General features: G+C 34.9%; 1 protein-coding gene, 1 long non-coding RNA gene and 1 pseudogene across 3 annotated transcripts; 2 read left to right on the forward strand and 1 right to left on the reverse strand.

Annotated features, from left to right (window-relative positions):
• The first annotated feature begins 1,406 nt into the window (after nt 1-1,406).
• LOC114293186 (TATA-binding protein-associated factor BTAF1-like) lies at nt 1,407-5,988 on the forward strand. Of its 2 annotated transcripts, none has more exons than XM_082901457.1 (4): nt 1,407-2,399; nt 3,594-4,602; nt 5,105-5,213; nt 5,300-5,988. In XM_082901457.1, the coding sequence occupies exons 2-4, from the start codon at nt 4,273-4,275 to the stop codon at nt 5,821-5,823; spliced, it is 963 nt and encodes a 320-aa protein (XP_082757583.1). In that variant the 5' UTR covers nt 1,407-2,399; nt 3,594-4,272; the 3' UTR covers nt 5,824-5,988. The 2 variants fall into 2 exon arrangements, with proteins under 2 accessions (XP_082757583.1, XP_028093017.2); XM_028237216.2 differs by having other exon boundaries at nt 4,265-4,602.
• Nucleotides 5,989-6,386: 398 nt separating this feature from the next.
• LOC145805961 (uncharacterized) lies at nt 6,387-6,794 on the forward strand. The gene is made up of 2 exons (XR_014348319.1): nt 6,387-6,512; nt 6,667-6,794. It is a non-coding gene; the product is annotated as an uncharacterized LOC145805961 (long non-coding RNA).
• Nucleotides 6,795-7,771: 977 nt separating this feature from the next.
• Nucleotides 7,772-9,483, reverse strand: LOC114293185 (cytochrome P450 89A9-like; annotated as a pseudogene).
• Between the last annotated feature and the right edge of the window lie 10,878 nt (nt 9,484-20,361).

Here is a 20,361-nt window from a genome sequence, read left to right on the forward strand (position 1 = left end):
CTTGGCTTACCGTCGCAGAAACTAATGGCGACGGTACTTACCGTCGCGAAAGGTCTTTTGCAACCCCGTCTGTCGCGACCCCCCCTTACCGTCGCAAAAAGCTACATTACCGTCGCAAAAGACATTAGCGACGGCTTTCGGGGCATTTGCGACGGCCGTGTACCGTCGCAAAAAACAAATTTTTTTGTAGTGTTAATTGCAATAAAATTGGTTTGGTGGTTCCTTGTTGAACAAAATTTGCAATGCCACTTAGTAATTGAAAGCATAGTTGTCAAATCGAGATTCGTATTGTAAATCGAAATGATCTCGTACCGAATCGCGAATCGAATCGAATCGTGAATCGTAAAGATTCAGTCACTTCTTCTAAATTATTTAAAAACATATATTTACACATTTAGATGTTAAATATATCTTATGAATATAAAATATTTAAACTTAAATCAATAAAAATGTTATTTTGAATGATAATCACGTAGTTTAATAAGTAAAAAGTTAACAAACGTTCCAATGTAAGATCACCATCTTACCTTTTTTTCTTTTTTAGATATTTCTTATCAACCATTCTTAATAAAAATAATAACCAAATAGACAAACTACCAATTTCTAAAGTAACAATAATTAACAACGACATTGATATTTGGACAATAAGCATACATACTTTTCTAAGTAACAGTGAGCAAATAATAAAAAAAAATCATTTAGAATCTTTTTTTTTAAAGCCTAAAATATTTTTAAAAGATGTAATATTTAATTTAATAAAATAGCAATAGATAATTCATAGTGTAACTTTAATCTTAAACATCTTTAGAAGATATATTACGATTTTTTAAAGGAAAAAAAATAATGAGAAGAAAGGTTAAAAATATGTTAGGTCTGACTAAATCTAATTGGTTCCTATTAAAAACTTCATGATCACTAAAATAACAACAAAGCATGTATATATGCTGGTTATTTTCGTATTAAACGCTATTAGAAGTTGTATTATGTCATTTTTAATAAAAAGATGGAGGAAAAATAGAGTCGAAAATATGTCGGACACAATAATTTTAAAAATTGTATGAATCGTAAAAAGTGGATCGAATCGTGAATCGATTGTGAATCGTGCGATTCACTAGAGATTCGCTTCCAAAATAGATTCACCCTTAGATTCGTATCGATTTTACAAAAATTGGGAATCGAATCGTGAATCGAATCGCGAATCGTAAGATTCTGATAACAGAGATTGAAAGTATTTCAACGTTTATATGGGTGGGGCTTTGGAGTTGCAAATGATATGATTTTTCAAGACCTGTGCAAGTTCATCTCTTCGGGGTCTTCTCTCCCATTTTATTTACTAGTGTTGTATGTTGAATGATATATAAGGCATAATAGTTTGTTATATTTTGTGGGTTTAAGGTTGGAGGAGATGGAAATGGTTCTTACAACCTTCAATTTCAGGAGATACAATTTTCTTTCTATTAAAGGGTGAGTAGTACACAATTTTCTTAAGTAGTATAGTTGTGATCAAGGGTGAGTAGAGTTTGTTAAATTTGGTCTATTTTTAAAGTTTAGCTAAGGTGGCTTCAAGATTAACAGGTTATGGAGACACTTTTTGTTGGAGACACTCTTTGTTGGAGACTAGTGGAGAAGGTAGAAAGGATTGGTGAATTGAATTGCTGTTTATCATCATAAGAAGGGTAGGGTAGGTGTCTTGGCATTGAATAATGGTTCCTTGAGGAATTTCATTCCTATAGGAAAGGGGTAATAGAAGATCTTTGTAAACAATTTTCTTTGACACAATTTTTTGAGGCTTGTGCAAGTCCATTTCTTAGAGCTTGAAGTCTTATCTTAACACAAGTGTTTTTTTTTGGCAGGAAAGCATATGCCATTTTTTCTTTCTTTACCTTGCCTTTACTACCTCTAAATATCTGAAAGTGCTGACATTGGCAGTATGCTTTCTTCCTATTCTTTGGTCTCTTGAAATCACAAATTTCTTTGAGACCTTGATAATAAAAATTGGTGAACTTTCTTGGACAAGAGGTGTTGGACCTTTAGATGTAGTTTTTGCTTGTAAATATATTTTATGGCTGGTTTGATCAAAACTTAGCGTTTTACCCTACCCTAGATTTATGTAGAAATCAAGAGACATGCGTCCGTTTATATCTTCATTGTTCTGGTATCATTTCTTTGTGGAGGAGTTTTCTTTCCTGTTCTGTATGGTTTGCATGAGTAAAATGTTCTAGTACACATCATGATTTGTGGAGTGAAGCCCTTTTGGGGGTGTGCCATATATTTTTAATTTAGAGACATTTGAAGGCAGCCTCATCTGCTACAAGTCAAATGCCTCAGCCTTCGGCTGTAGAATTTGTTTTGAGGGCAGCCGCAGCATTCATGAAATTGAATTTGATGGGGTTCCCCAGGTAATCAAGACTGAATTGAAACTGGAGAATATGTAGGGATTTCAATGGGAAGGTTATTGCTTCCTTTTGTATGTCCCGACTGTGGCAATGCAGTGAATTGGGGATTTTTGTGTGCTTGGAAGGGTATAGCATGCCAAAATATTTGTTAATAGGCATATTTGGGTGGAAGGTGATGTGATGTTTTGCTTGTGGGCTAGGAGTAAAATCACGAAATTTTGGATATTCTCCCCTTTTTGATTCACGCTATGATTTTGCTTTGTTGAATGCTTGATTTATTAGGGAATGGATAATTGATTTCTTGGCTTAGAGAGGGGCAGCTATACTCGAAAATTTTAAGTGAGACTGTATTTCTTAATTTTAAGTGAGCATAGGGCTATCTTTGCTTTTAAGAGTTCTGTTTCAGACTTGACGCATAGGCCATCATTTCCTTTTCACACTTTCTTTATAAAAAAATTACATACAAAGAACAAAATTTCTTGGCCTCCGGCCCTCCATTTGTAGTGCTTTTCTATTTATTTATTTTTTTTATTCTTAATGGTTATGTTATCAAGTTTGAGGGGGAGTTATTACAAACCCAATGTGACGAATGATGAGTGTTTCACTATTATGGTCATTCACCAGAAACTTACTTTACCTGCATTGATGAAATGCTTCCTTGTGAGATCAGAAAATAATTCTTTGGCTGTTCTCCTTGTTATTTGTCTTTGATTCTTAAAGAAGAAGTTGGAAATTGCAATGCCCGACATTGATGGACAACTGTTGCTAGGTTTGGACACCATCTTTGAAGTTGATGGTGAAGACCTCTTATCATTTTTGGTGCTTCTATGGAGCCACACAAAGCATTCGTAGCACAATGTTTATTTTTCAGGCATTTATCTTGTTTAGTGAACTTAACATTTGAGCTCTGTTTCTTATTGGAAAAAAGAACAGAAACAATCTAATTACCAAATTGAAACTGATTTTAATAGTCATGGTATGATATGTGCATTAGTTGACCTCACTTGATTGGGACACAGAGCTTAGTTTGGTTTGGTACGGTATGCGCATTATCAGTCTTAATTGGTATTGGTTTCTGCAATACAATTTTGTTTGTCTTACATTTTGTGTGACTTTACGTTGGTGGTACCAGCCTCTTTAACCGTACATTAAACAAATTTGAGTGCATTTTGAATTTTCACATTAGTTTCTCTTTAGGAGTTCGATATTGCAAGTGATAACATGAAGAACCCAAGGGAGCGTTTGGCTCGTCAAAAGCAAAGCCTCTGATGCTGATTGGATAAGTTTATTCTCATTGTCATTTATTTATTATGGATTAGCAATATAGGCATATTCCTTTAACTGGGTTTGTTATTGATATTTTAATTTGGGTGCTTGTATAATTTTTATAATGTTTAAGAACACTTGAAGAGTCCAAATCTTATGAAGTTTCCAGACTGTAGTTGTCCTGGCTGTATCTAATGCTTTTTTATTTAGATATGGAGATATATCTTTTGCTCTTTTATTGATAACTATCAGGTGTTGGTATGACTACTAGTAGACTCTTCCTTCTAGTCTATTGGCATCTTTTATCTACTTTGAAATGGTTTCTGGTATGTGGATGACTTTATTAGTGTTCTTCTAGTCACCCACATCAAGAAATTGTAAGTATCTTATTTATTTATTTTTCTCATGTTTGTTATTGCCTTTCTCTGCCCCAAATTAGTGTTTTTTTTTTTGAAACCTTGAAACTGTTTTTTTATTTTTATTTATATTTTAAATATCTGTTTTCCTTTAATTATTTCACCATGAGTTCATGACTATTAAGTGATGTATTTGCTATAAATTTATGTGCATATACTTCTCCAACTAACATTTGACTTGTGCAGGTTTGGATATGTGTGAGCAGTTCATGGATGTCAATGACATGATAAGACATGAAGACCTTATTGAGCACAAATTTAACTCCCATGGGAATGGGGTACCCCATCAATTTTATACTCAACATTCTGTACACAATGTCCGGCAACTAGTTTCAAATATGGTACCCAGTTACAAATCTAGAAGGCCTAGTGCTAGGGAACTGAATCTTTTAAAACGAAAAGCAAAAATAAGTTCGAAAGATCAAACGAAAGGTTGGTCTAAGGATGGAGATGTGGAGATAACATACTGTCAAGATATGATGTCGCCAAAGGGCTTTTGTCCAGATTCATCAATCTCTAATAAGGTACTAAAATAGTATTTGGGTGCTGCCAGTGTATGCTAGTTATTTTCATTTCTTTCTCACTAGTTATGTTGCATTGTGTTATAACTTTTAGAAGTGGTTTTTGTAATTTACATGTCTATTGGCTTCAAACTAGTTGTATTTCATTTTGTGGATAGCTACATGACTTTTTGCAATGGAAACTGAACCTGTTTTCTTTATCCTAAATATACAGGAGCAAACTTCAGAAATTGTCCTTTTTTAACCTCTAGATATTTAAATACTTATAAAAACTCATAGAGATGCGTTTGTGTGCTCTTGCAGTGTTTTTGTCTATGTGTTCACCATTATGATATGTGCTTTTGTCCGGATCTTGTGTCTCTGTCTATACTGCTTGGATCAAATTTATTCTCATACTGTAATTATTCCCAACATAGAAAACAAAAGGAAACAAGAATCAACTTTTAATTTCCTTGTGTTCTATCTTCTTATATGAACTTTGGTTTTAAATTTTCTTTTAATGTAGCCATTTTCGGATCCTATTCCTGATGAAGACAACTTTGAGCATGATGGAGATGGAGGTTGGCCTTTCCATAATTATGTCGAACAACTCATTGTTGATATGTTTGTTCCTGGTAAGCTCTTGTGTATTCTTTCTGCAATTTTGATCTTCCAGTATTATTTTTACTGAATAAGAGTTTCTCTGATTATATGTTGTCAGTTTGGGAGGTTTGCCATGGTAGTGTCATGGCTCTACGAGAAATTTTAACCCATCAGGGTGCTTGTGCGGGAGTTTATATGCTTGACCTGAGTTCTGATGATCCATTTTCTGAAACAAAAGATAAAGGAAGAGAAATTGATTTGAATATGCAAGTGCTAGCAGATGAGATTGAGCCAAACCTGAAGTGGCCGAAGGTTGAAGATTCATCGTCTCCATTAATGGTTACAAGTACAATAATCTTTGCCAGTGGGGATGATAAGTTTGATGCCTGTGTAAAGGCTGAAGATAGTGAAAGGAATTTGTCTGCTGCAGCAACTAATGGTGAACTTAATTTTAGTTTTGTTAAGATAGAGCCTCAATCATGCATTGATGGTCATGAAGATCCGGATATGGCTAAGGCAAAGGGTTCCTGTGAAGATAATTGTTCAATAGGGAAGATGAATACACTGAAAAGTCTTCCTGAAAATTGTGTGCTGATGAACTTGGTTAAAGTGACTAGGCATTCTTGGCTTAAAAATTGTTAATTTCTTCAAGACTGCGATTCGTTTCTTGTGTGTATTGTCACTAGACCGGTATGAATTTGTTTTTCCATTGGGTTCCAGTCATGAACTTTAGTTTCTTATTGATTTTTTCTGTTAGCTGATAGGAATTGACACCTGTCCATAATAATAATCTGTAGTTTTGATTCATGAGTTAATTGCAAATATTGTGGTGATGGTTCAGAGAAGTTTTCTTGGAGGTCCTTACCTGAATTTTTTTTCCTCTTTTCATTTCTCTCTTTTGCAGTTTTGGAGACTATGGGTGTGTTTGGTTTGTGCTTGTAGAGTAGTTTTTGAGATAAAAAGTGCGAAAACTTGTTTGGTTTGCCTTTTTTTCAGAAATGGTTTTGAAAAATTGTTTTGGGGAGAGAATTTTAAAAAAAGTGATTGATTTGATGTGTATAAGAGAGAGAGTAATTTTGGAAAGTAAGTAACCAAACAAATTTTTGAAATTTTTTTGGGAAAAATTTGATTGGTTTGATTACTCTTGAAAATTTGTTTGTAGAGAATTTTTTCCAAAATTGTTTCTAAAAAACAAACCAAACAAGGCCTATGTCTCTGATCAGGTTGTTGCTCCAAAATGAGAAACTTGTGTGCAAGCATTAGGCGCTGTCCTAAAGTACATGCATTCCTCATTAGTTCATGAGACATTGAATGTCTTGCTTCAAATGCAGGTAAATACTCTCTTAAGAGCTTGCCTGTTTATTTATTATTTATAGTTATATTATATATGGTTTTGTGACAGTCTCACTGTTTGTACTGCAATAAAAAAGATATATATGATCTGACTGTATCATCTGCTTTAATTGTCTCTTCCTCTTTTTTCAGTGTAGACCAGAATGGGAAGTTCGACATGGGAGTCTTTTGGGTATCAAATATTTGGTTGCTGTGCAACAGGTACAATTTTGTTATTTGCAATATTTTTGCTAATCCAAAATCTGCTCTGATTCCTGCCATGCTTAGTTCATGTTACGCAAATTGATTAACATTGGGACCATGCTCAAACGGGGCCTGAAGGGTAAAACATTTGGTGTACCAAGGGTAAAACATTTACCAAACTTGGTGAAAAATAATGTATGTTAAACGTATTATTTTTCACCAAATATTTTACATTTGGTGTCTCTAAATGTTTTACCAAATATCTCACATGGGTGTAGGTTCCACACGGGACCCACATTGTGTGGGTTCTACACCCATATAAGACATTTAGCATAATATTTGGTAAAATATTTAGTGTCCCTAACATTTTTCTAATTTTTACTCTTATTATATTGATGATCAAGGGCCAAGTTTTTACATCACGTGGGATGAATTATTGTCCAACAAATTATTATTATTATTTTTCCTCATAACTGAGTGTCCGAGTCAAGCTTACACATATCTCGACTAATCTCATAATTCACGTAAAGCATCCCTCCACATGAATCGGACAAATCTCATGGATCCAACAACTTTTCTTTACACCATGTTTGGTTGAGAGATTTGGAAAGGAAAACTGAAACGGAAAAGGTAAGTGAAATATGAATAAAATATACTTATATTTCACTTAGTTTCACACACATTTTTCTTTTCTTTTTTCAAATTACTTTCTAAATCTCCTAACCAAATACAGTATTAAGTGTTAGTTAAAAAGTCTGAAAGTTTGCTTTTTTTAATAACATGATCGAGGTTGTTTTTTTTCACAACACAAAAATAAGTGTATCCAATTGACTTAAATCTGTTTTAAGAAGTTGTGATCAATGGAGTGTTTATTTGGGTCTAGAGAATATACTAATAGCTAAGGACACAAGAAAAAAGGTGTCATTATTATTCTATGTATGTGGTTGGATTCCATTTGGAGTGAAAGCTCTTCCTGTTCTCTTTCTCTTTCTCTTTCTCTCTATCTATCGAGTAAATATCTAGCGCACAAATTATGAGTCCATAGCAATATTCTTTAATTCATCCTTGGGGTGATGTGGGCATGGAGTGGATTTTTCATGACCATGGTGAAGTCTTGTTTCTCACTCAAGTCAACTTCTTCAGCACCCTCACTTGTCCACTTGAAATCCCTCATCAAATTAGCCACAAAATACTTTTGATGAAGCAATGCCAATGTAATTGTTGGACAAACCCTTCTTCCTGCACCCAAAGGCATCATCTTGATCTCTTTAGCTCCTTTTATGTCAAACACCACCTTCTCTTCTCCTCCCTTCTCACTCGTAAACCTCTTTGGTCTGAACTCCATTGGATCCTCCCTCACATTTGGGTCCCAACCCATCTCTGCCACTGTGAAATTCACCATGGCATTCATCGGTATATCGTAGCCTTCCATCACAGTGTCCTCTGTCACAGCACGTGGCAATATGAAGTGCCTGGGTGGATGTCTTCTTAAAGTCTCCAACACTATGGCCTCTAAATATGGCATTTTTTCCAAGTCTTGTTCTTTGATCTCCTCCCCTCTTTTCACCATTGCATTAATTTCTCTATATAGCTTTTCTTGAATTTCTTGGTGCTTCACTTAGTTAGCCATAACCCATTGTAATGTGGTGGTGGATGTATCAGTACCGCCATTGATAAACTCTGAACACAAACTCAGCATCTCACCTTCAGAGAGCTCTGTTTTAGCATTGTTTTCTTGGGGAAGTCGGAGATCAAAAAGGGTATCGACGTAGGAGACAATGGATTCACCTTCATCTCTCTCTCTCTTTTGTATTGTTTATTTTCTTTCGACGTTGTCTTATGAGTGGAACGAGGACATCTTCTTGCTTCTTTCGAATCTCTAAGAGTTTTTTCCAAAGCTTTCGAAACACAATCTTTCCCAACCTTGGCATGAAGTTGAGCACATTGAATCTTATGAAATTGGCAAGGACCGGTTGTTGCACCGCCTCTATGTCTCTTATCACCTTCTCTTCTAGTTTCTCTCCAGAACACAAAACACAACATATTGAAAATGATCTTGAACAAGGATAGCCTTGTTTCTTGATTCTGGTTGTTCAACTATGTCTAGTAGTTCTTTTTTTAATGTCGTATGCCCATTTACGACCACCAGAGTATACATTTAACTGAGAAGGATGTAAGATAGATGCAAGGTTTTTGCGAAGAACCTTCCACAATGATCCGTAGGCCATAGAACTAACAGTGCGGTGGTTGCTAAAGATAACTTTGGTGGTTTCGATAGCTTGTGGGCAATTGGCGAAGATAGTGGCATTTTGGACTAGGGCTCGGTGGGCGAGTTCATGAGTAGTTATGGAGATGGAAGGCCGTGAACCGATATGGAGAGTGAGAATGGGGCCATGTTTGGTGCGTAGTCGGCGGAGGATGGGTTCCAAGTTGGAGAAATCTTGGGAGGTTTGAGAAGCCATAGTATGTTACCTAAGAAGGGTATGGTAGGAGGGCCTGGTGGAAGTTTTTTAGTGTGTAAAAGACTTAGGAGGGAATGCAGAGAAATACAAAGACATAGAGATGCAAAGAGTATGAACCAAAATTCCATCTCAAATTAAACAAATAACAAACGACTAAAGGTTGACCTAGTGGATAAAGTTTTCTTATCTAGTCTTATTGTCACGCTCTGTAACTTCTTCTTACTCTATTCTCAAAAAAATAACACATCAAGCACAAAGTTACCAAATAAATATGAGAGTCCTTATATTTGGAAGAAGTAGCACATGAAGGTTCTTTAATTTGCATATATAAATGCATATGGTTTCTTTCCTCTTCAAATTAATCACCTTTAATGCTTTGTCTCCTTAATGCATATGGTTTCTTTGCATATATAAATGCATAATGGTGATTAAATGCAAATGGTTTCTTTGCATTAAAGGTCACAAAGCATACGGTTTCTTTGCATTAAAGGAGACAAAGCGTATGGTTTCTTTGCATATATAATGCATATGGTGATTAAATGCATATGGTTTCTTTGCATTAAAGGTGACAAAGCATATGGTTTCTTTGCATTAAATGCATGTGGTTATCTTAAAAGCAAGTAAACGTTTTTCGAGTGGAAAATGAATAAATTAATGGTTTTAAAGTGTCCTTAAGGAGACAAAGAAAACTCTTAATTTATTCATTTTGCACACAAAAAAAGTTACAATGTGCTCCATTTATTATATCTTAAAAGCATGAATTTATTCATTTTGCTTTTAAGATATAATAGATGTTGCTTTTAAGATATAATATATGGAGCACATTGTAACGTTTTTCGAGAGCAAAATAAATAAATTCATGGTTTTAAGTGTCCTTAAGGAGACAAAGCATCAAATGTTTTTAAGATATAATAGAGCACATTGTAATGTTTTTTGAGTGTAAAATGAATAAATTAATGGTTTTAAAGTGTCATTAAGAGGACAAAACTCGAAAAACGTTACAATGTGTTCCATTTATTATATCTTAAAACCATCTATTATACCTTACAATGTGCTTAATCTATTATATCTTGATATTGTAACGTTTTTCGAGTGCAAAATGAATAAATTAATGGTTTTAAAGTGTCATTAACGAGACAAAGTATTAAAGTTTAATGTTTTGTCTCATTAATGACACTTTAAAACTATTAATATAAGAGTAATGCTAGAGACTTCAAATATTCTACCAAAAATTTTATCAAATGTCTCACATGGGTGTGGGACCTACACAATGTGGGTCCCATGTGGGTCCCACACCCATGTGAGACATTTGGTAAAACTTTTGGTAGAATTTTTGGGGCCTCTAGCATTTTTGTTAATATAATAGATGAAGCACATTGTAACGTTTTTCAAGTGTAAAATGAATAAATTAATGGTTTCAAGACACTTTAAAATCATTAATATAATAGATGGAGCACATTGTAATATTTTTCGAGTGCAAAATGAATAAATTAAAGGTTTTAAAGTGTCATTAAGGAGACAAATGAATAATAGATAGAGCACATTGTAATGTTTTTCGAGTGTAAAATAAATAAATTAATGGTTTTAAAGGTCATTAAGGAGACAAATGAATAAATTAATGGTTTTAAAGTGTCATTGTTTTTAAGATATAATAGATGGAGCACATTGTAACGTTTTTCGAGTACAAAATTAATAAATTAATGGTTTTATAGTGTCTTTAAGGAGATAGATGGGGCACATTGTAACGTTTGTCAAGTGCAAAATGAATAAATTAATGGTTTTAAAGTGTTATTAAGGAGACAAAGCATTAACATAGATGGAGCACATTGTAATGTTTTTTGAATAAATTAATGCTTTTAGAGTGTCATTAAGGAGACAGATGGAGCACATTATATCTTAAAAGTAATGACATTTTAAAACCATTAATTTATTCATTTTGCACTCGAAAAACATTACAATGTGCTCCATCTATTATATCTTAAAAGAAAACAAAAAGGTCAAATGGAATGAGACTTGGTTCTATCAATATCTAACCTTATAACTTGACAATATTGATTTGATTCAGCAATCCTGTAAATTTTGTAAAGAAATTCTATAATATACACCACCTCACTTCTAGCCTTTGAATCTTAAAAAGAAAAAAAAAAAAAAAATTTGTTATGATTTACTATGTGATTTGTCATAACAACATTGCAAATAAACAACTTATTAAACAAACAGGGAAACCTCTTCAGCACACACCCTTCTACATAATAGGAGTGCATATGGTACACATTCTAAGGGTTTCCTAAAACAAAAGTCAATATAACACTAAACAGAAGCATCCTACATAGACTAGGCAAGAGAAAAAATAAGGTGCCAAGAGTTCACGAATGGCCTGTTTTACTCCACATGTATGGCCTCCACATGTATGGCCTGTTTGATCCAAATTTTCTCAAATTGATAAAAAGAAAACAAAATTTAAAAGCCCTCCATTCCTAAATTTCATATAGTCATCTTGTGTGACATTTTTCCAACCCTCACTTATCAGGGGCTGGAGGTTCAAGTTCAAGCCTCGCCATAGGCGAGGTAGGATGGAAGAGCGTCATTGGTCTCTTTATGTGCCAAAACAAACATAAACCATGTAAACAATTTCAATAAAGTGCACCAAACAAAGCCTATATTGGATGCCACAAAAACAAGGGCCATTAGTGCAGAAAAGCACCAAACCCTTAACAGTCAACCAAGCTCAGCAATTAGACTCATGTCTCGGGATTTCGTTCTCTTATTCCCCTCCCTCCTTCAAAATTAAATTCCATTAGATCAAAGTATTACAAGTAATATGTATATAACTTTCCATCAATTTAAAATGTCACTTCAGCAACTAAAAAAACATCACTTCAGCAAGAAAAGCAAGTATGTGCCAATAAATTGAAAAGAAAGAAAAAATTATATATTAGAAGAACAGAGCATAGATCTTATCTCAATTGTGAACATGTACAAGAAATGTAAGAATGAAACCTGAAAATCTCGAACACCATACAATTCTTGCAGGTGGTTAACTCCCACAAACTGAAATTGCTGCTTTAAGATTTGAAAAAAAAAAAAACCCATCAAATTTCTATAGAAATCAAATTAACAAAAACAAGTCCAATTTGTATACCAAAGTTATAATAATCACTATCTATTTGTTTAATGTTCTATAATTCAAATTTTTTCATTTTTCCTGCATTCACTTCTGGTATCAACAAACCACTATTCAAAAGATACCCACCGAAGTCTGAAGTCTATGAAAAGATTGATTGAGTGACAGTCTCAGTTAATTTGCCCTCAAGGATTATTCATTGATAAGTTTGTTCAAGAGCGTTGTCAAGACAGCATCCCTCTTCTCCTTTCAAGCCAGTTCAGCCATCAGCCTCTCCCTTTCAAGCTTCTCCATTGATTGCCGCCACTCTTGCTCAAACATCTGCCTCTCATAGTGATGCCTCTCTATTGACTCCTTCCACAACATCTCGATCCTCCATTGTTGCTGCAAAAATTCCTGAAGCATTTCCTAAATACTGCTGAGATTATTACCATTATTATTAGTATTACCCATATTAGGTTGTCTTGAAGCCTTGTCCGATCCAGTTGTCCGCAACCGCTTCTCTATCTCACTCTTCTTTTTTCAAGGATTGTCGCTCTCTACTTCATCCTGATATTCATAATCTCAGAGGAAAGATCTCCACCAATTCGTTTAAACCTCTTCTTTGCATGTGAAGAACCAGATTCGGACTCAAGGAGCGTTCGCTGCATGTCTTTCTCTCTTTCTGTAAATACTTCATGCAATTCCTCACAAAATGGGCATTGTCGGCCATTATCTGGATCAGCTGTCTCCTTCCTTTGAAATAATCAGCAAACTTCAAATCCATGATCTTGTAGCATAACAAAGTTACTAAAACTAAAACTTACAATAAATGAATAACTTGAAAATGAGGGAAAATAAATGTTCTCTAATATATTCTAAAACAATTTTAAAATATAAAGAAGGGTCGCTACCGACCACCCACTAGGTGTTCGTTAAGGACCAAATGATACCAAAAAAAAATTAGAATTCCAATACACATTCACATATTCCCATTAGGTGTGGGCATCGTGTCGTGTCGTGTTGTGTTCGAATCGTGTTGTATTCGAGTCGTGTCAAAAAAATCCTCAACACGAACACAACCTGTTTAAACACTAACATGACCTGCCAAGAATTGTGTTAACCTGTGAATGACAAGATTGACATGATTAATTCATTAACATGTTTAACTTGCATGAAACAACACGAGGCAAACTTTGATTAGCTACTGTATTTTGAGACCCAAACATTCAAAAAACAAAAACAAAAACTAAAACCATAACCTGTGGTAGATGCACATATATAAACACATGCATATGTATAACTATTAGATAGACAAATCATAATTGAGAGTTAACTAGATTGGAAGTATTATAGTTGTCAAATCGGAATTCGAGTTGTGAATCAAAATGGCATAGCACCAAATAGCGAATCAAATCGAATTATTAATTGTAAAGATTCGGTCACTTTTTCTTAACTACTAAGAAAAATATATATATCTATACACTTAAATGTTAAATAGATCTCATAAACATGAAATATTTAAACTTAAATCAATGAAATATTGTTTTGAATGATAAGCACGTGATCTAATAGATTTTTAACCCGGGTTCCCATGTAAGATCATCATCTTACCTTTTCCTTTTCTTTTTTCGATATTTTTTATCAACCCTTTTTAATAAAGAAAGTAAACAAAGACAAACTATCAATTTCCAAGTAACAATAACTTAACAATAATGTTAATATTTGGACAATAAGCATACATTACATACCTTTTCAAGTAACAATGACTCAATAATAAGAAAGAATTAATTGAAATATTTATTGAACCATATTTATTTCAATAAAAAAGCAGTAGATAATTCATGGTGCAAATTACTTTAACCTTAAATATTTTAGAAGATATGTTATGATTTTTTTTAAAGAAAAAAATAAAAATATTGGTCTGACTAAATCTAATTGGATCTTATTAAAAACTTCTTAATTACCAAAATAACAAAAAATCATGTATATATATTAGCTATTTTCATACTAAACATTATTAGAAGTTGTATAATGTCAATTTAACTAAAAAGAGACGAAAAAGATAATCAAAATATGTCGGACACAATAATTTTAAGAATTGCATGAATCGTAAAAAGTGAATCAAATCATGAATCAATTGTGAATTATGCGATTCACCATAAATTCACTTCCAAAAGAAATTCACCCATAGTTTCATATCGATTTTGCATAAATTGTAACCCTTAATATTGGTATGTGTGTAAAAAGTGTATTCACATATGTGAAAGTGTATAGAAGTATGAAAAAGTGTATAGGAATTAGGGGCGGGAATTCCCGACTTGACACGATAACGCGATTTGAATTGTACACGAAGTAAGTGGGTGAGGGTTGACCATTTTCTGACACAAACATGTATATGACATTGCCCTCTGACACCAATATTAAACGGGTTGTGTTTGGGTTGAGCCCATGTAGCCCAAAGTGGACACACTTAATCTGTTTAAAATAACGGTTCAACTCATTAACACGAATCCAACCCCAACCCATTCATGACACGTGTATGTATATGTATATAAATATTTTATCAAAAGTCTATATATATTTTATCAAAAGTAATCTTGGCCATTCATTTTGTATTCCATAAAACTAATCTCCACCATTCATACAAGTATAAAAGCTAGTAAAGACATAGAATGGATGGAACCCTAGAACTGCCGACTCAAGAGAACTCCTTTTGCTGTAGAAGGTTAGAAATCATAGCTTGATTGACTCAAGAACTTCTTCGATCGGTAAGCTTCTTCGTTGGTCAGCGGTCGTTTGCATGAAGAAGCTTATTGATCGAAGAAGTTCTTGAGTCAATCAAGCTTTGATTTCTAACCTTCTACAATGAAAGGAGTTCTCTTGAGTCGGCAGTTCTAGGGTTCCATCCATTCTATGTCTTTACTAGCTTTTATACTTGTATGAATGGTGGAGATTCGTTTTATGGAATACAAAATGAATGGCCAAGATTACTTTTGATAAAATATTTATATATATATACATACACATGTCATGAATGGGTTGGGGTTGAATTCGTGTTAATGAGTTGAACCGTTATTTTAAACAGATTAAGTGTGTCCACTTTAGGCTCCATGGGTTCAACCCGAACACAACCCATTTAATATTGGTATCAGAAGGGAATGTCATATACATGTTCGTGTCAAAAAATGGTCAACCCTCACCCGCTAACTTTGTGTACAGTTCAAATCGTGTTATCGTGTCAAGTCGGGAATTCCCACCCCTAATTCCTATACACTTTTACATATTTCTATACACTTTCACATATGTGAATACACTTTTTACACACATATCAATATTAAGGGTTGATTTGGTAAGTAGCTATTTTAATTGGTTTTTTGACTTTTTATGAAAAGACATGTAGAAAAGTACAGAGAAGAGTCGACTTTTTTGTAGTGACTTTTTGACTATATTAGGATGTTCCCAAAATAGCCCTAACTGCTGTCCAATGGGCAATCGTTAGTATTTCCCTCTAGAGAAAAGCTTAATGTATGCATAATAACTCAAATTAAACTACTTCGGACCTTGGACAAAATTCTTTTTAGTTACAGACACAGAGAGTTGTCAAATAGTAGCCTATTGTATCATGTATCAAATCAAAGTTGCTTTGTACTGTGTCATAAAACAAATCTCAAAAAACTTGGATAATAAGCAAAAACATTTATTAGATGAGAAACCAAATACTTAAACTCAAATCTTGTTTATTTAAAGAAATCGAAAAGTACAATAAAAATTTATTTTCCAAAACCATTTGGAGGGCATATGTGTGTGCATATATGTATGTGTTGGTGCGTGTAGCCGGAAGAGCTTCACTCGTCTTTAATGATTATAGCACATATTATCCTTGATGGATTCTCATATCAATAAGAGTCAATGTCTATCGATAAAGAAATTTCATGAAGAAAATAAAACATGTTCCTTCTAAGATTGTCAATTTCTATCGACAAAGGATTCTTGTATCAATGAGTTCAATACTTGGAACAAGAAGGGGACATGGTACATCAAATGCTCTAAGATGCAATAAAGTAAATGCAAATATAGTTCCTTAAATTCATTTTGTTCTTCAAATAGAAGCAAAGTCCATAAGGTTCATCGATGACAATGTCTTCTTTGCAAATGCAATATGTGTGGGTGATTTTTTGACCACACTGCCAAACAGGTACCCAACTGGAGAGCACCGGCAGAATAGATTAAGCCCGAACGACCTACAACAGAAAGAAGAGTTTTCGGCGGTGGCTCGTCCACCCGAGGGCACTCCGACGATCAAGTCAGTACTCAATATCTCTCAAAGATAACCAATAGTGCTTAACTCACTAGACAGAATATCAAAAGCATACCTTAGACCCACGGAGGTGCCTCTCTTTTATAGCCAACATAATCCTAGTCCCAATAGAAGCCTAGCTCTAATGGACTTAGGATTACTGCTAATCTTGGACTCCCAGTAGAATTAGGATAAACTCTCTAAGAGTCTTATCTTTACCCAAACTGTAGTCTTCTCCCATTCTGGGACTCTTGTCCCTTATCCGCTTTATCTCAGATTCCGGTATTGCTGTAAAATACCTCGGTAGTGCCCCAAATATCTCGGCAAACATGATCTGCCCACGTAGCACCTCGGCTAACAACCTCGGCTACGTGGACTACCCAAAAAATATGTCCCCACAACTGCCCCTAGGTTCTATTACCTCGGCAAACTGAGGTGATGGAACCTATATTATCTCTTTCATCTAGCACGTCGGCTAAGCTTGCTTCATCATTTATTGCCGAAGTCAAAACTTGTCGGCTCAATATGACCCAGACCTATAGTCTGCTTTCATCAAGGCTTTGGAACCAACAACCAAATTCGTTCAAGTTTCTCAGCCGAAACTGTCCTTCTAGCCGAGGTATTTGTTTCATTAAATCAAGAACTTTAAGAGTTTTCTTCATGCGTATGAGCTGGTACGTACAATTTTTCAACCGTTTCTGCCACGCATCTTTCCTCTACTGAGCCGTGTCTGATACGGGTCATTAAGTTGCCTTGCATCTGCGTATTTGATCAAAATCTCTTCACTCTCTCTGTCTTTTCACTTCTGCATCTTCGTTTTTGTTTAAACTTTCTCTTTCAAATCCTCTATTGCTGCTTTTGTGAAGCTGTCTGCAACCAGTTTTACTCTCCCCTCTAGCGAGGCTTCTGCTGCACTTTCTTGCTTATGGCCATCGTCTGATCCCGGTGAACTTTACTTCGGCTTCATTGTTTTTACTCATTCATGTCTTTTGATCATTTAACCTGTATCTTGAACTTCACCATGTACTGAACATGCACTGTCTTTGTACCTTGTACTTTTTTGTTACTCAAACAATTTATTCTTCAATGTCAGGCCGAAGTGCCTTCTTTCCTTATCTGAATTTTTTAATTTCTTCTTTCAAGTGTTTTGAATGTTTGCTCTCTTCTTAATGCCTTGTATGATTCCATACTTAGAATACAATTTGCATGTCTTCAAAATGCACCTTAGTCTTGTGCAACCTTCTCGGGGTGAAACACCTCGGCTTACATCGGCAGGTGCTTAGCTTAATTTTTCTCAAATTTCAACAAGTGTGTATCCTTGGTTTAATTTCAACTTGTAAATTCTCTCAGAATTTCAACTTGTAAATTCTCTCAAAATTTCAACAAGTGTTAAACATCATCTCGGTTTAACTTCAACTTGTAAATTCTCTCAGAATTAAACATCATCTTGGTTTCACTTCAACTTGTAAACTTTTCTCAAGTTTCAACAAGTGTTAAATATCATCTCGGTTTAACTTCAACTTGTAAATTCTCTCAAAATTTCAACAAGTGTTAAACATCATCTCGGTTTAACTTCAACTTGTAAATTCTCTCAGAATTTCAACAAGTGTTAAACATCATCTCGGTTTAACTTCAACTTACAAACGTTTCTTAAGTTTTAACAAGTGTTAAACATCATCTCGGCTTAACTTCAACTTGTAAATTCTCTCAGAATTTCAACAAGTGTTAAACATCATCTCGGTTTAACTTCAACTTGTAAATTCTCTCAGAATTAAACATCATCTCGGTTTAACTTCAACTTGTAAATTCTCTCAGAATTTCAACAAGTGTTAAACATCATCTCAGTTTAACTTCAACTTGCAAACTTTTCTCAAGTTTCAACAAGTGTTAAACATCATCTCGGTTTAACTTCAACTTGTAAATTCTCTTAGAATTTCAACAAGTGTTAAACATCATCTCGGTTTAACTTCAACTTGTAAATTCTCTCAGAATTTCAACAAGTGTTAAATATCATCTCGGTTTAACTTCAACTTGCAAACTTTTCTCAAGTTTCAACAAGTGTTAAACATCATCTCGGTTTAACTTCAACTTGTAAACTTTTCTTAAGTTTCAACAAGTGTTAAACATCATCTCAGTTTAATTCTCTCAGAATTTCAACAAGTGTTAAACATCATCTCAGTTTAACTTCAATTTGTAAACTTTTCTCAAGTTTCAACAAGCGTTAAACTGATCTGCCCCCTGCATGGCTTCCACATACTCCTTTGTGGACCTTATATAAAAATTCTTTAATTCAGGCTGTGCTTTTCTCTTCTCGAATTTAATCATCTGGGCCGAGATCTTGCCTTCTGGAATCTGGGATCTGCTTACTTTAGACTGAGCTCTTCTTTTCTCGGACCTAATCATCTAGGCTGAGATCGTGTCTTCTGAGATTTTCCATGGCCGACCTCCCGTGAAGGCCGGTGAGAATGTCCCTTGGTCTCGCCATGCTAAGGAACTGCATGAACCGTTTTTTGCCCCCTTTATCTCGTCGTCCCTCCGCAGGCATCTATCCTTCCATACCTGGATGTCGTCCTCGTTGTAATACACGCTCCGGTCCGTTTTCTTTGGTTCGTCGCTCTCCTGGCCGACGTCCTTTCCTTCGTGATTCTTATCATGAGTCTCTTCGTTGCAGTTGACTTCTTCAACGTCTGAGTCAATATGTTTCCCATTCTTAGTAGGGGTGTCGTCCCCAACCTTCTCTTTCTGTCCGTCATTGGCCATCTATTCTCCTTTCTTTTCCACAGACGGGGCCAAATTGTGTGGGTGATTTTCTGACCACACTGCCAAACAGGTACCCTGTTGGAGAGCACCGGCAGAATAGATTAAGCCCGAACGACCTGCAACAGAAAGAAGAGTTTCCGGCGGTGGCTCGTCCACTCGGGGGCACTCCGACGATCAAGTCAGTACTCAATATCTCTCAAAGATAACCAATAGTGTTTAACTCACTAGACAGAATATCAAAAGCATACCTTAGACCCATGTGGGTGCCTCTCTTTTATAGCCAACATAATCCTAGTCCCAATAGAAGCCTAGCTCTAATGGACTTAGGATTACTGCTAATCTTGGACTCCCAGTAGAATTAGGATAAACTCTCTAAGAGTCTTATCTTTACCCAAACTGAAGTCTTCTCCCATTCTAGGACTCTTGTCCCTTATCCGCTTTATCTCGGATTCTGGTATTGCCGCAGAATACCTCAGCAAACATGATCTGCCCACGTAGCACCTCGGCTAACAACCTCGGCCACGTGGACTACCCAAAAAATATGTCCCTACACAATCCATCATTCTAGACTATAATTGCACGAGTATCTTGTAAAATGATTTGCATGGAAAAAATACAATTTAAATATAACTTAGAATATGAATTACTAATAGCATTATAGTCTAGAAGTTTGGAAATATTAAAGCAAAACCATCACACACAAAGTCTAACTTATTCGTGGCTTTAATCATTTGATTCTAGAAGAGTTTAAAATGAATTTGCAATTTTTTCACCTTATTTCTCGGCCAATAACCACCAATGCAAGATCCAAGAATCGTAGATGATCCTCACCCAAAAAACTCTTTCAACAAAGTAATGCACAAATTATCTTCTCTTTTTTTTAGCATAAATTTTGTGCGACCTTTATAAATTCACGTGCTAGTGAAAAGCTACATTATGGTGTACGTGTGTAACAACAACCAGCGAAAACCATGGCTAGCGAATGATTGATTGAGGCCTACTTATACCGTTGCTGTGAT

Source organism: Camellia sinensis, chromosome 13, assembly GCF_055761805.1.
Source record: "Camellia sinensis isolate YWXY chromosome 13, ASM5576180v1, whole genome shotgun sequence".
In the NCBI taxonomy this organism is placed as follows: Eukaryota; Viridiplantae; Streptophyta; class Magnoliopsida; order Ericales; family Theaceae; genus Camellia; species Camellia sinensis.